This window comes from Perna viridis, chromosome 12 (assembly GCF_037379345.1).
Source record: "Perna viridis isolate PV_CMFRI_1.1 ecotype Kerala chromosome 12, ASM3737934v1, whole genome shotgun sequence".
In the NCBI taxonomy this organism is placed as follows: domain Eukaryota; kingdom Metazoa; phylum Mollusca; class Bivalvia; order Mytilida; family Mytilidae; genus Perna; species Perna viridis.
In genome coordinates, this window is record NC_142456.1 from 36,715,218 (window position 1) to 36,727,298 (window position 12,081).

Consider the following 12,081-nt stretch of genomic DNA (forward strand, 5'->3'; position numbering starts at 1 on the left):
CAGTCAGAATGTTTTAATGGGGATATTAGAAATGCTATATACTGGAGAATTGTTTATTATTTAAAGAGAGATTGGTATAATTATAACTTGTGAAGAAATAAAACATCAGTATTAATCAATACATCAAAGCAAGACTAGTTTAAGAATTCTATTTCTATTTTTAAAAATTGCAAAGAAATCTGGAAATATATTAAAGAACTGATTCCGAGAACGAAAAATACCTTTTCTTCCACAATAAAATATGAAGACAAAACATATAACTCCTATGTTTTACCATATGAAGACTGTTGTAGTGTCAATTAGGGAATGTGTTTCAAAGAGTAATCAAGGGAACCAAGATTTTTGCGAAAATTAAAAGAATGTATGCAAGGGACAAAGACCAGACGTGGGAAACAGACTCATACACAACAAAGAACATACAGATTTTGGATCCATGAGCCTTAAATGTATACCATATATAATTTTTTTTTAAATTTCATATCAACAGTTTCTGAGATAAATGAGGTTTTTTTCTATCTAAAATCGTGGCATTCTCAGTCTGGTGGTCATTTGAAAAAAGCGGTCATGTGATTAATTTTTTGTTTTTTTTTGTTTCCGAGAAATATTGCAGGTTATTTTTTTTTACATGATAGTTAAAATAAAAACCAATATCAAATTTACGTTTCAGCGAAGTTTGTATAATTTGCCTCATGTTTAAGTATCTTTTTGAGTTGCATATTGTCAGTATATGAGTTGGAACGGTTTAATGTACCAAGATAACGATTTGTATCTAATACGGACCATGTTGGGGATTCCACTTCTTAGGCGGCCATTTTAAGATCTGTAGCCGATACGTGTTTCAAATCGTCAGCTGGGCCAATTATTATTATCTAGACGGTCTAAAAAACCTAGATGTCATTTTCATCGAATTCGGACAACTTTGAAATTTACACAATAGGGGAAAATAACAAGAAGTCTCCGACTAAATTCGTGGTAAGCGACTTTATAAATCACATTTGTATTAATGATAATACATGCAATAAGATGAAGACACAATGAGAATACAAAAAATCTCCGGACGACTTCGCGGTAGGAGGTTTTTACCGAAATGATGAGATGTAGGTATCGAACAAAAGGAAAGTGCAAATAACAAATGGCAATATCAGGATAAAAACTGGAAAGTTTGAAGTCGCCGCAATGGTTCTGACTTGGTAGAATCACCTGAGATCGGAACGATGGATTAAACTAGGTTTTATAAAGTTCTAAACCTATTTCGCAGTATGCCCGGTATTTTGTCAACACAAACGAGAAGATACAACTGCTAGCGGTCAAAAAAGGTGAAGTCATTGGTCAAAACAATGATGACGACATGAGCAATCGATATTTAATTTTAGAGTGAATACAAGAGATACCAGCCAAGAAATAGATCCTGCATTGTGTCGAGATGATGCGCAAAGTTCAAGATGAAGATATTATTTACAATTTAAAACATTAGAAAAGTAATTAGTTGACATTTTAAAAATCCATATATAATCTATACATATAAATATTTTAATAAAACGAGGTTCATGGCGACGTCAGTCTTTAAGAGTAACACTTTTTGATCTGTGAGCATCATTTGCAATATCAGGAAATTTGTTGCAGTTCAACGTGCTGACTATATTCAAGTCTTGTTCTCTTATCTCGGCATGAAAGTGCAATGAGATTTACCAGTGCAACGACTAAATCGATAACAGCTGACAGTCCAAGCAACAACAGACCCCAGGCGAAGTAATGCTTTGTCTTGTAAAACAGGAAAAACTTGTTTTTGTTCATTAATTGTTGCCACCTTGCATTGGTAGCACATATAACTATACCGATGATACCTGAAAAAAAAACAAAAAAAAAACTTTACAAAGCATAACCAATGGCTAAGAAGGGATTGCAATTGTTTGAAAAGCAGGGGACGTTTACTCTACCAGTGCACCTGGTCCATGCTCCCAGTTTTAGTGGAACCCTTTTGTTACTTTGTATGTATGATTTTAGTTTTATGTTTTTTGTTGTGTTTGTCTGTTTTCCATATCTGGTCTTTGTCGTAAAAATAAAAATGTTGTTTAATGATCATCCAACTACGCTTTCTTCACTATAAATACGGTACTGTTTACCTTTCCCATTTTTAACAAATCCGGACCCAAAAATCAGGAAACAATTTTCTACTACATCTGGAGATGGAGACGACATGGAATGATACAAATTATCTTTTTTTTCATGCATGTATATAAATATACGAAGTTTCACGATATTAAACTGTTGCAGGATAAAAACAATAAATGTACAATAGCGGAAAATATCAGATTTGTACTAACTGCAAAACAGTCCAAATCGAGATACCCTTGAGATCTCACACGTTCTAAGGCTTGTACATATAAATTTGAATTTCTGGATATGCACATGTACTATTTCTTTAATCCGATGCCAAAGGTGTTCATGTATTGAAAATAGCATTATAACAAATTTTATTCATACTAACACAACACACATATAAACTACACAGGATTTGGGTCGAGCTTATTATTAACAAAACCAAAGGTATTGAATATTTTTTAGATTAAGTTACTTGTATTTGGGATTTTTTTAAAGAAAATGGGCAATTACAATATTAAGCATTAACAATTTGAATATTTCCACTTTTCAATCATGGAGAAATTGTAAATTGTGTCTTGAATATTAAAAAAAAAACAGATGATCCGCGACATTTTACACCTCAATATTTTGTTAAATTTCTAGCTGAATTTGATATAATTTATTACATACCCACTACCATTGAACATGCTAGTATATAAATCCGGACATAATTTGTGAAGTTATTCGTTCGTTTCTTGAGTCCTACTCCATACAATATCACTGCTACTAAAGTACAGCCTGTTGCTATAACCATGAAGATGGAGAGTTCTATGTATTCTGCTGTAGTTGTATCTTTGAGTAGAAAATGAAAAATTTTTATAAGCTTCTAAAATAATAGGACAAACGACACGAAATAAGAAACATTTATATACAAGTGTAATGAAAAGATCCAAGATTCTAGAGGAAATCAACAAAATATAATTAAGGGACAAAGACCACACATGGAAAACAGACAAACACAACAAAGAAAATAAAGTAACCAAAATAATACTCCAAAACTTCACTAAAAACTACATACACCAGATAATTGAACAACACAAACTGTAACAAAAACTTGGAATATGGACGCGGTACATTATGTGTCCACAATGCTAAATTGTCATGTAACAAAATCAACTACAATTAAAATGACAAATAGAATACTTATTTTTTGGTGTCGATGGAATTATCAAATAAAATATGTGCTGTTTCTTTTTTTAAAATACCCATCTTAAAATTCACCATACCTATTTCTTTTAGTAGATATATTTACCTATTTTGTCTCAATGATAAACTTGAAACGAACATACCGTTAAATTGTAAGGTAACAAATATATATTACCGTACTTAATTTCGAAATAATTGAATATTCCATAAAGATTTTATTGGGAATTTTTACAGTTTTGCTCACCAATAAAGAACTGTTCGATAAAATGTCTAAAATTTGTATAATGGACACTTATCTTAAATAATTATTATTTCATTAAGAAAATTAGAGGTCACCAAAGTTATTTTTTAAATAAGAAAATAAATCCCATTACATTTCTTTAGAACATTTTCCGGTCAATTATCTCCTGAACGAAAGTTTATTATCTTTAAACAATCCTAATTTCGGGGATTTGATACATCGCATCTACCCAAAAGAACTTGAGATAAAGGATACTACAGACACTGTGAAGTCAGCCTCATATCTTGACCTACACTTAGAAATCGATGGTAAAGGAAAACTATTGACCAAACTTTACGACAAACGTGATGACTTTTCATTCAGAATTGTCAACTTTCCTTTCATCTTTCATCTGTGGCAACATCCCTTCGGCTCCTGCGTATGGAGTGTTCATATCACAACTCATACGTTATGCCAGAGCTTGCCGAAACTACGCAGACCTTTTGTATCGCGCTAGAACTCTAAAAAATAGGCTTCTGGAACAGAGTTATGTTGCTACAAGATAGAAGTCAACACTACAGAAGTTTTATGGCCGTTATCATGAACTCGTGGATCGTTATGGTGTATCCATCTGCACCATGAAAACTGATTTATTCAACGGATCATAGTTTACCTTCCCTCGTTTGTCTACCCCGGACTTGACTTTTTATGAGCAACTCGGCGGGTGTTTCTAGAAAAGCAGAGGACGCTTACTCTACCGGTGGTCCATGCTGCCAGTTTTTAGTGGTGTCCGAGTTGCTCATTTACTTTTGTTACCTTGTATGTATGATTTTAGTTACTTTATGTTCTTTGTTGTATGTCTGTTTTCCATGTCTGGTCTTTGTCTATGGATTACATTCTTTTGATTACCCTATAACCTTGGTTCCCTTGATTACTCTTTTATAAAATAATGTAATGTCACCATATATTGGTTTGTGCAAAAAAATCTCTGAATAAATTCGAGACAATGTTTACATCTTTTCAAACACTATTTACTCATTGAGGATATATACTTATGCATGATTTTGCAAGATGACTGATAAGAGTGCTATATGAAATAGGTTTGATTCATCTTAAGGAGGTAGATTTAGAGTAAGGGACACAACTCTTAAAATCATTGATAAATTTCAAAGCCTTTCAAGTTACTTGTGAAACAGAATGAAATAATTCCAAGTTACCTCTGTGCTTATATGAGATTGATTTGTAAAAAGCTGAATCAAAACGTATACAAAATATACCGAAGAAAATTTTTTCTCTACTTACTGACCTTTTCCGTTACTGTTTTGAGGCTGATTTTATAGCTGATCTGATTCTAAGGAATTATTTCTATTTTTGTGTGTTTTATACATCGCATCTAACCAAAAACAACTTGAGATAAAGGATACTACAGACACTGTAAAGTCTGTCATATCTTTGCTTACACTTAGATATCGGTGATAAAAGAAAACTATTGACCAAACTATACGACGTACACGAAGACGTTTCATTCCATATTGTCAACTTTCCTTTCATCTGTGGTAACATCCCCACAGCACCTTGGTATGGAGTTGTCATATCACCACTTGTACGTAACACCAGAACTTACCGTAATTACATAGACTGTTTGTTTTGCGCTTAACTTCATCACTACAGGAAATTTATGGTCATCATAATGAACTCATGTATCGTATTTGTGTATCCATCTGTATTTTGAAAACTAATTTGTTCAACGTGTCATAGTTTCCGTGTTCTCTTTCGTCATCACTGGACTTGGCTTTTGTGTAAATACTTCGGCGGGGTTTTTGGAAATGCAGAGGACTCTTACCATTCCGGTGCACCTGGTCCTTGCCCCAGTTTTTCGTAGAGTCCGCGTTGCTCATTTACTTTTGTTACTTTGCATGCATTATTTTGGTTATTTCATGTCCGTTGTGGTGTGTGTCTGTTTTTAGGGCTGATCTTGGTCTCTGGATTACATTCTTTTGATTTTTGCTAGCATCTCGGTTCCCTTGATTACTCTTTTAGAAGTGTTTATATAAATGACATGCCATAAAAATTACCAAACTGATCAAACAAACGAAACGTTTCTATTTCTGTATTTTCTCAAATGGTTTTATTTATACATACTATATTCTTGCTGAATTAGAAATTGAAGTGGATTTGGTTGGCTAGTGTCATGTATTAATAATCTCCTGATTATTATAAGGATCGGTACTTAATGTTCGTGGTGTTTACAAATACATGTATTTCATGTGTACACAATAAAAAATCGACGGTAATGTATTCGCGTCTACAAATACCACGAAAATATGGCAGATTAATATACAATGCACCACTTAATTATACGCTCATGGTACTTACCAAGAGTTAAATCATAACCACCATTCACAAGTAAATTGTGTTGTTTCCTCGACAATTTTGTGCATTCAGTTTCGTTACAAGAAGTAACATACCAGATTCCAAACCGTTCTTCCAACATTTTGCCCGTAAAAAGAACGTCAGTTCCATTATGCGTTATGCTGAAGATCCTTGTCTCAATTATATCCATCCCATCACCTCCATGTACAGCAAGTTGGAGGAGAAAACTAACGAGCATAAAAATAAACTCTATCACAAAGGGTACAACTCTCCAAATATTGTTGGAATCGATACATGCTTCGCGTCGTTGAAAAGTCATTTTTGAACAAATAATTGTTCCAAGTATGACAGCAAATACCCCTGCAACAGCTAAAAAAAATAACGACCATGGAAAATGTACGCTTTTTAGTTCGTGAATATACACAATCACTTGTTTTGTTCCCTTACTTATGGTCATCAAAAGAAGGAATCCTCCTGGAAATATAAATTAGAATTCTATAATTCAGTGAAACTACTTATATTCGTTGTTATCGGTTTTTGTGGTTTAGTGGAAAAGCACAAGTTCATGGATTCTTCAATTCTTGGTTTTGAAGATCATGTCATACAATTCAAAGTAGATAATCCTTTTCGTTGGGAATCAAAATATCTTAGTTGACCTGACTAACGTTATTGAGTAAACCATGAACAAGAGTTCTTTTTACAGTATTTCTAAAGTGGTATCTTCGATTGCATTTTACCTTGACAAACCTTTTTCAATTCATGAACATTACAGTAATACCTTAATAAATGTCCTCGTCTGGTTTGTAATGTATAGTTTAAACAAGAAAGACAATATTTTGATAGCCATTTAACTAATGAATGAATAAGTAAATGTAAGTTAATAAAGTAACTGAAAAAAATTAATATTTATGCTCGCTTGGCGATTCCTTTGCCCTCCCCCTTTCCCCATAAACCATCTAGAAAACCTCCGAAGTCATTCAGATATAAAACAAAATGAAAATGCTTAATGGCAACACATGACAAAGAGTGTCATATGATTCCATTTAGTGGTTATTGAGGAGATGCGAATTTGATAATGCCCTCTTTTTTTGCTCGTCATTAGTATGTTGTCATTAATGATAAAGATTACTACCCGTTTTACACAATTTATATTGATTGCTTAGATTCACATATGAGAGGGTTATCAACCCTGAATTTACACAGTCGTGACTTTCTGATGCTAACTATAATATAAACAAAATCAATTTTCTCTTCATACCAAGGTAAGTTCTTTTTCATTATTGTGTTAATTTTTTTCACATAATTCAAATAGTCTAGATACAATTCACTCTCTGTACAAACATACACTCGTCCATTACAATAGAAATTAAAAAGATTTCGTCACGCTATACACCATTTCAATTTTGTCGAATGAATGCCACAAGATGCATTATTAAGTATTCAAAAGTCATTGTCTGATCTTAAATGTTGCCAACGAAATGAAAAAGTCTTATTTCAGGACGTATCCGTAGAGTATATTTTTATCAATAGTTTTGTAAACCATTTTAAACAAATATCTTGTAATCGTTACGTAGATTTATTTCATCCTGTTTTATATTAATGCTTGATTGGCTTTGAAGAAATTGGATATGATGCTGATTTCACGAGCCATTCCTCCTAACCTAAGTTAACCTCTTCTTTTTTGTGTAAGTTGAATTCGTTCTTAATCTCTGTGTAATGATTTATTTTCCTCTTTTTATTTTTATTTCACCAACCGTATACAAAAGGTTGTATCTATGACTAACACCTAAAATGTACGAGAGCAACAAATTTGTAGTTTTCTAAAACTATAATTACAAAAAAAATGTTTTTCATTCTTTGATTCTAAGGAATAAATTAAAATATTACCTATGATGATACACAAAGCTAGAACTAAAGGAAGTATTTTCCGTTGGTCAATGACCTTGACTAAGGTCAGTATATAAAACAATGCAATCAGTCCAGCAAAACATAGAGATAACGTCACAAGCACCTGCCAGTAAACAATTTCGCCATAGTATGTTAATTCTAAAACAAAAATATATGAAGAATAATAATTGGATGACTTCCCTTTTCTTTACTTTATAATTTATAAACTTTAAATAGAAAACAACAAAAGAGCACAATAACACTACTAGTATTCATTTTGATAAAAATGAGACCCCGCTCTTTTTCATTGCATTGTATTTTTTTCGTACCAATGCACCTTATCCATCCTCCCAGTTTTTTAGTTGAGTTCGAGTTGGTCATTTGTGTTTGTTGCTTTGTATGTACTATTTAAGTTACTTTATGTTCCTTGTTGCCTATGTCTGTTTTTCATGTCTGGTCTTTGTCTCTGGATTACATTCTTCTGATTACCACTAGAACATTGGTTCCCTTTGTTACTGTTTTATTGAATTGGTAAGTGTGATTTCTTTTGTTTTGGGGGATTTTATAACGCGAATAGGTAGGTGAATACGTCAAATAGGCAACAACCCCAACCTGGATGAAAATATCAGTCCAAGGCCAACCATTAGTCTTCAATGAACGACGATGAAACAGGGCAGGTAAAACTAGATACAAATATATAGTTCTTGGTAGAAATTCCTCATACTTTGTAAGAAATAACTACAAATCATCTTTCAGATATACCGAGGATGATGTTTACAAAGTGCTGGAATTTTTAATCGACAACATGTTTTTCCAGTGTTGTGGACGCGTTTTTTAACATACGGTCAGCATTCAATGGGAACAAATTGTGCTCCTTTACTTGCTGACATATTCCTTCACTCTTATGAGGCTGACTTTACAGCTGATCTGGTCCGAAAGAAATAATATAGTTTGGCCAGATCTTTTAATCTCAGTTTCCGCTATTTAGATGACGTATTATATTTAAACAATACTAATTTCGGGGATTTGATACATTGTATCTACCCCAAAGTACTTGAGATAAAGGATACTACAGATACTGTGAAGTCAGCCTCATATCTTGACCTACACTTAGAAATCGATGGTAAAGGAAAACTATTAACCAAACCCTACGATTACGTGATGTCTTTTCATTCAGAATTGTAAATTTTCCTTTCATCTGTGGCAACATCTCTTCAGCACTTGTGTATGGAGTGTTCATATTACAACCCATACATTATTCCTGAGCTTGCCGAAACTACGCAGATAATTTGTATCGCGCCAGAACTCTTAACAAATAGACATCTGGAATAGAGTTATGTTGCTACAAGATTGAAGTCATCACTACAGAAGTTTCATGGTCATCACCATGAACTCGTGGATCGTTATGGTGTATCAATCATCACCATAAAAACTGATTTATTCAACGGGTCATTGTTTTCCTTTCCTCGTTTGTTTACCCCGGACTTGACTTTATGAGCAACTCGGCGGGTGTTTCTAGAAAAGCAGAGGGCGCTTACCCTACTGGTGCACCTGGTCCATGCTCCCAGTTTTAGTGGAGTCCTTGTTGCTCGTTTACTTTTGTTACTTTGTATGTATGATTTTAGTTACTTTATGTTCTTTGTTGTATATGTCTGTTTTCCATGTCTTGTCTTTGTCCCTGGATTACATTCTTTTGATTACCGCTATAACCTTGGTTCCCTTGATTACTCTTTAAATGCAATTACTTTAAATAGATTTAGCTACTTTATGTTCTTTGTTGTGTATATCTGTTTTCCATGTCTGGTCTTTATCCGTGGATTACATTTTTTTTTATTATATCTATAACCTTGGTTCCCTTGATTATTCGTTTTAAATATAATGTGTTAATTTTTATGTAAAGACCATATCAGCGAATCAATCTTAATACCAAAAACTGCTGTCCTTAACAGTCTGAAAACAAAATCATTACTATATCGCTTACGAATGAGCATATTCAACAGTTTAGTTAACTTATCAGGTGAGTGTCGAGCGTTCCGTGCTTTTTATGTAGAATATAATCGAAAAACAAAGGGTAAGAGAAGCACGCACGTAAGACATCTTTACAAGCATATCTGTATTTTAGAATGAGATCCGTAAATCGGTTGAAAACTTTTGGGAATATTTATTCGAGCTTGTGATTTCAAAAACTTTGATGTAGTATTTTCTTGGTTATATAAAGATTCCCTTTGTGAAAATCAGTTACCAAAATCAGTATTGAAATCTAACAAAATGTAAAAGGTTAACACCATATACAGGTGACAAGGAGACTTCACCATCTAAAAACAGATAGTTGACACTACCGAATGAACAATCATCCCTTTCATCGTTAATTTTAGTGTTAAGTTTACCATTATCGATATGAATACTAGCATCAGGAAACGGACAATCGTTATCATCAATATTAGCTTTAACCATGTATGGTATTTACAAAAAAATAAAATTGAAAAAAAAGTGTACTTACCACTTGTTTTACCATCATAAAATTGTGCTTTTAATGACTCAAATGAACATCCGTCACGTAAACCTCCACATATTGTCTTATACCAAAGTCCAGTGCTGGTTTTACCTTGAATTCTTAGGCCGTTCCCAACAAATCCAATTATAATACAGCCCAGAATTAGAAAAGCTAAACAACTTTCAAAGATCGGGTTTAGATTTTGATCACTCTCTTCCATCCTGTATCAACAGGAAATTCTAGTTTAAATAAAAAAGAATCATATTCAAAGGTGTTTTGCTAATTAACAAAATGCTTTTAAATCGAAACGAAAAAATTAAAAGTTGATTACGGAGCCGAGGCCTCCTTTGGCTCATTATCAAAAAAAAGTAGGAAATATCTGTAATGTAATAGAAAAACACCGGCAGAATATTCAATGGGATTCTCTATTTTTTTTCTAAATTCAAAATCTGACTTTACATATTTGTTTGTGGACTTGTCCCGCATTGTCTACCGTAAGTTAAATCTAAATCAGATCAACAAATGCAGATAAGGATTTTTATGGGGAATCTCTTCGAAAAATAATCCGAAATCTGACCAAAAAATGTTTCTTTTATTAGGTGTGAACCCCTTCAACTCATTCATTCTAATGATAGCCACCCTTTAGCCCGTTTTTCTTATAAACTCTACTGCAAAAACCATAGAAAAGCACAAACAACCCTGATTATTTTTACACAATTTATCAATAAACAAAGGCAAAAAGACGTAAACAACGCAGGCGATTACACCGACGGTGAGAACGGTGGTGATATCATAATGGAGGATGTTTTAAATGTCGAAAATCGTTGTGTTCGTTTTTTAAGAAGCCAAAACGCGTGAGTACGCTTCTCCTATCGGTGCACCTGGTCTATGCACCCAGTGTTCAGTAGAGTCCGAATAGCTTCTTTTCTTTTGTTGCTTTGTAAGTATTATTTTAATTGCTTTATGTTCTGTGTTGTGTTTGTTTTCCATGTCTGGTCTTTGTCCTTGAATTACATTATTTTGATTTCGGCTAAAATCTTGGTTTCCTTGATTACTTTGTAATACATCTTGACGTTCAATATTTCTTTCAACGTCTTTTTTATCTACACATTGTCTGTCGTCTCCTTACTTCCTGATCCCCATATAATGTAATCATTTGAAAAAAAAGTTCAACTTACCACCAATAAAGACACTTTTAATCTTAACGTGTATGTCTTGCAATCAACAATATTCACATGCTGTTGGTATTGGTGTTTTTTGCAATTAATATTCCTCCGATAAATTTATAACATTAAAAAGTATGCATTGTTAGTCTTTACAGGAAAATGGTTGAGTAAACTATTAAACTGTATCGTTATAATATGATTTAAATTGAGAACGAAGTGTCTTAAGCCGTTTTCAGACCGTACATTTTACGTATGCGACTATATCTTAACGTTTAAAAGGATGAAATTTCAGTCCATTGTTTGTGTTTGTTAAAACTAGGAAGTAACTTTTGAATTGATGGAGAAAAAGTCAAAACTGTCTTCATGACCACCCATACTCAACACTACCTGTCTCTAAAGACTATAATTAAAGTATGCCTTCGTTGTACATTCTATGTAAGATAAACATAACATATATTTATATATATATATATATATATATATATATATATATATATATATATATATATATATAAGGCTCCCTAGACCACTCTGGATTTGTGCAGGCGGTGTTGCCATAGATGTCACAGCGGTACGAGTTTGAGTCCCTCGGAGGAAACGACCAAATGTTTGCTTCGCAAATTTGACAGCTCTAACATCGTTGGAAATTTTTC

At 33.1% G+C, this 12,081-nt stretch overlaps 1 protein-coding gene across 1 annotated transcript; it reads right to left on the minus strand.

The window, feature by feature from the left end:
- Positions 1-1,349: 1,349 nt before the first annotated feature.
- On the minus strand, positions 1,350-11,663 carry LOC148602164 (uncharacterized). Its single transcript, XM_088555756.1, has 6 exons — positions 11,441-11,663; positions 10,269-10,501; positions 7,769-7,927; positions 5,885-6,355; positions 2,773-2,934; positions 1,350-1,844 (listed from the first exon to the last, which is right to left on the minus strand). Exons 2-6 carry the CDS (start codon positions 10,480-10,482, stop codon positions 1,606-1,608), a joined length of 1,245 nt encoding a protein of 414 aa, XP_088411882.1. The 5' UTR covers positions 10,483-10,501; positions 11,441-11,663; the 3' UTR covers positions 1,350-1,605.
- Between the last annotated feature and the right edge of the window lie 418 nt (positions 11,664-12,081).